The sequence below is a fragment of the Vigna unguiculata genome, chromosome 11 (genome assembly GCF_004118075.2).
Source record: "Vigna unguiculata cultivar IT97K-499-35 chromosome 11, ASM411807v1, whole genome shotgun sequence".
Classification (NCBI taxonomy): Eukaryota; Viridiplantae; Streptophyta; class Magnoliopsida; order Fabales; family Fabaceae; genus Vigna; species Vigna unguiculata.
Genome location: NC_040289.1, coordinates 7,000,285 through 7,003,953, shown reverse-complemented (window position 1 = coordinate 7,003,953; position 3,669 = coordinate 7,000,285). Strand labels below are relative to the sequence as shown.

The 3,669-nt window shown below is 34.5% G+C and overlaps 1 protein-coding gene across 1 annotated transcript; it reads left to right on the top strand.

Moving 5' to 3' along the window:
* Positions 1–477: 477 nt before the first annotated feature.
* On the top strand, positions 478–1,854 carry LOC114170478 (acidic endochitinase-like). Its single transcript, XM_028055965.1, has 2 exons — positions 478–798; positions 920–1,854. Exons 1-2 carry the CDS (start codon positions 517–519, stop codon positions 1,619–1,621), a joined length of 984 nt encoding a protein of 327 aa, XP_027911766.1. The 5' UTR covers positions 478–516; the 3' UTR covers positions 1,622–1,854.
* Positions 1,855–3,669: the final 1,815 nt, after the last annotated feature.

The following is a 3,669-nucleotide window of genomic DNA, read 5'->3' as shown; positions in this document are numbered from 1 at the left end:
GTTTAAAAATATACCTCATTAATGGTAAAAGTAATGAAATACTTAATAGTATTTTGTAAGATTGAAAATAGATAATAATACATAAAACATAATTAAAAATAATAAAAAATATATTTAAATATAAGAATGATAAAAGGAAAATTAAATAAAATAGAAGTAGTTTAAAAAAATATACATATTTGAATGTATTAGAAGTTTAAAGGAGCTGTCAAATAATAGTCCTCTTTACATTTTCAACATTGATACCATTTTTTTTTTTAAATGATATTTTAATTATTAAATTTTTACAACATTTTTTATATTATGAAACGTTGTTTCTTAAATGATTTTGGAATATTAAAAAAAAAGAAATGAAAAAATGAAAATCAATTAAAAAATAATACTTAAGATAATAAAAGAAAATTGTCAAGTAATAGAAAAAATATTTTTCTTTTTGTTTGAAGATGATTTTACCTCCTTAAATAGGCTGGTTTCTGTTTCTCCTACACTCAAACAAGAAAGCCATAACAGATAGCAATGGCACCTCAAAGACTAGCTTTGATCATACTTCTCTTATCCCTTTTCACGTTCTCTTCTTCACGCGCTGAAAATGGTGGCATTGCTGTGTACTGGGGCCAAGACGCTCGAGAAGGCAATTTGATAGCTACATGTGACAGTGGAAAGTACGCCATTGTGCTCCTCGCGTTCCTCCACCAGTTCGGTGCAGGGAGAACGCCAACTTTGAACTTCGCCGGTCACTGCGGCGATAGTTCCGGGAGAAGTTGCGGCCTTCTACAGCCCCAAATAAACTATTGCCAGGTAGATTCGGATCCCAAGAAGATCCATTAGTTTTTCTGAAAATTTTACTTCCTCGGTCTCGATCAAATCATGTGTGAACCATCAGAGTGCTTCTTTTAATGGGGTTGTGTATTGGTTACAGGCGAAAGGCATCAAGGTGCTCCTTTCAATCGGAGGACCCACCGGAGGGTACTGGCTGAGCTCGGCGGAGGACGCAAAGGACGTGGCCAACTACCTCTTCATCAACTTCCTCAGCGGCGAATTCGGTCCACTGGGAAGCGTCATGCTGGACGGCGTCGACTTCCACGTTGAAACGTCGGAGGATTACTGGGACGATCTGGCAAGGGAACTCGATTTGTTACGACAAACGACGGGGCGTTACTTTTACTTGTCCGCAGCTCCTCAGTGCCCAACAGACCCAATCCCCTATCTCGGCAAAGCCATAGCCACCAACCTCTTCGACTACATCTTCGTTCAGTTCTACGACAACCCTAGTTGCTCTTACACCGATGGCACCAGCGCCCTCTTGGAGTCCTGGGACAAGTGGGTCGACTCGGTCGCCTCCAACAACTCGCTCTTCGTGGGAGTGCCAGCAGCGCCCAGCGCCGGCGACGGTTACATTCCGCCGGAGGTCCTCAACGACGAGGTGCTTCCGCACGCAAAGGAAGCCTCCAACTACGGGGGAGTGATGCTGTGGGATAGATACCGCGATGTTCAGAATGGTTACAGTGATAGCATTATGTCCAATGTGATCAAGTCCAAGTTGAAGGTGTCTGTGGTGTCCGTTTCCGATGCAATTTACCGGGGCGTGTCCAAGGCGTTGCGCCGCCTTTTAGTTTACTAGGTGGTGGTAGAGAGGTACAACCACCGTAGGCATGTACTATGCACGGAATAAATTACATGTCAGCTATGTTTCTCTTTCCTGAAGTCATGCTCCGCATGGTCTTGGTTGCAAGTAATGTAATGGATTTGGATTGGACTTGAAATAATAGGGTTCATCCTGCCAAATTGATATCATTAAAATTATAATAAAAATCCCGCATTTCCTTATCCGGAAATATGTTTCGGATCTAAAAATATGTTCAACATCTCCTTGTATGGATTATCAACAAACTTTTCCAACATTTTCCAACAGTATCATCAAATCTTGGAAGCTCCACTTTAGATTCACCAGGACAATCAGACAGAATAATTGTCGCACCAAATTTCCAAAGTGCTGAATCAAATCAATCAACACCTAAAATTGACACCCGCAGGTGGATCAATTCAAATGAATGTTCATCCTATGATAACTATAGGGAAGATTGGAATCTTCAAACCAAGGTTGCCATTTACTGGTAGTACTGCAGAGGTTGCTAACAGTCTTGACACAACATAGCTTCACAGTGTTGCAACACCTTTAAGTAATGATAACCAGAGGAAGGCCATGCAAATTGAGTACGAAGCTCTCTCATTCAAAACAAAACGTTGCATCTGGTGCTGCCATCATCAAAGCAGTCATTAGTTGGCATCAAATTGGTATTTAAGCTCAAATATGGGTCCTAATGGATGCATCAAACGCCACAAAGCAAGGTTGGTTAAAAAGGATTTCATCAAACTAGTTGAGTAGACTTCTTGGGGACATTTAGTGCAGTTGTTAAGCCAACTACGATCAGCATTGTGCTCATTATAGTCGTCTCAAAAGGATGGGAGATTCAACAGTTACATATAAATAATGTCTTTCTTTGGTTTTCTAGCTGAAGATGTATGGTTCAACCTAAAAGATTCATTAATCCTAAAACACCAGATTTTGAAAGCAAACTCAACAAGGTTATCTATGGACTTAAAAGCTCCTCATGCTTGGTTTAATAGGTTGAAGAACAAATTAGTTGCTTGGGATTTCAGTCATTCCAAATATGATTTATTCCTCTTTTTGTTCAGATCACGTGGATAAATCTTATTTATTCTTGTTTACCCAAGCCTAAGTAAGAAAACAATTAATCTTAGTTACCCAAGTTAGTAAGAAATTTTTAATCTAAATAAAAATTCATTTTAAACATATTTTAAATTCTAGGAATATGTTTAACAAATAATTTATAATTAATAACAAAATTAAGAGTTAAATATATTTTAATTGAACATAAGGATATGTTTTATATTTAGTTCATAAAATATTCTTAGTAAGATTTCGATTTCAATTTTATTGAGATAACAAGATTAATTGTCTTATTTAAAATATTGTTCACTTTAAAATATAAAGTTTCATTATAGTTTTTATTTTTAAAAAATGTTTTGAAAAATTAATAATAAATATATATTTAAATTATTTTTAATTTTGATTTTTAAATAATTTAAAACTATTGAATATATTAAAATAAGTGTTTCGGGCTAAGAGAAATAAATATTTGTCTTTTGAACCACTTTTATATTTTAAAAAATGAGACAATTATTTAATATTTTATTATAGAATCAGTTATCAATATGTAATACTGTCCTTTTAAAACTTGAAATTTTATTACAAGTAAAAGATGTTTGATAAATTATAAAAGACCTAAAAGTTATCAAAATAAATTATATACATTTGAAATATTCTTTTAGAACTTGAAATTTTATCATAATTTCATTTAAAATAAAATATTAAAACTACTATCAAACTTATCACACTATATTAATGAAAGAAATCAAATAAGTCTAAATTTGAGAAAGGAAATAAGTCAAACAAAATTTTTAATCTATAATTTTTCTAAAGTAAAATAACATTTAAAATCAATCTTTTATTTATTATAAAAGAAGTAAAACTAAAAAGAATGTTGCAATTCGTACTACGTGATAAGGATGAGGGGAAGGAGTCTCTAGAAAACCCCTTACATGTACAAACAATAATGACACTGATATGTGGGGTTTTAATCGTCT

What these genes read in the sequence shown, in the direction of transcription:
- LOC114170478 (XM_028055965.1), top strand. Translation starts at nt 517, where the DNA reads ATGGCACCTCAAAGACTAGCTTTGATCATACTTCTCTTATCCCTTTTC. An exon ending in CCCAAATAAACTATTGCCAG is followed by an intron (nt 799 to 919) that starts GTAGATTCGGAT and finishes TATTGGTTACAG; the next exon opens with GCGAAAGGCATCAAGGTGCT.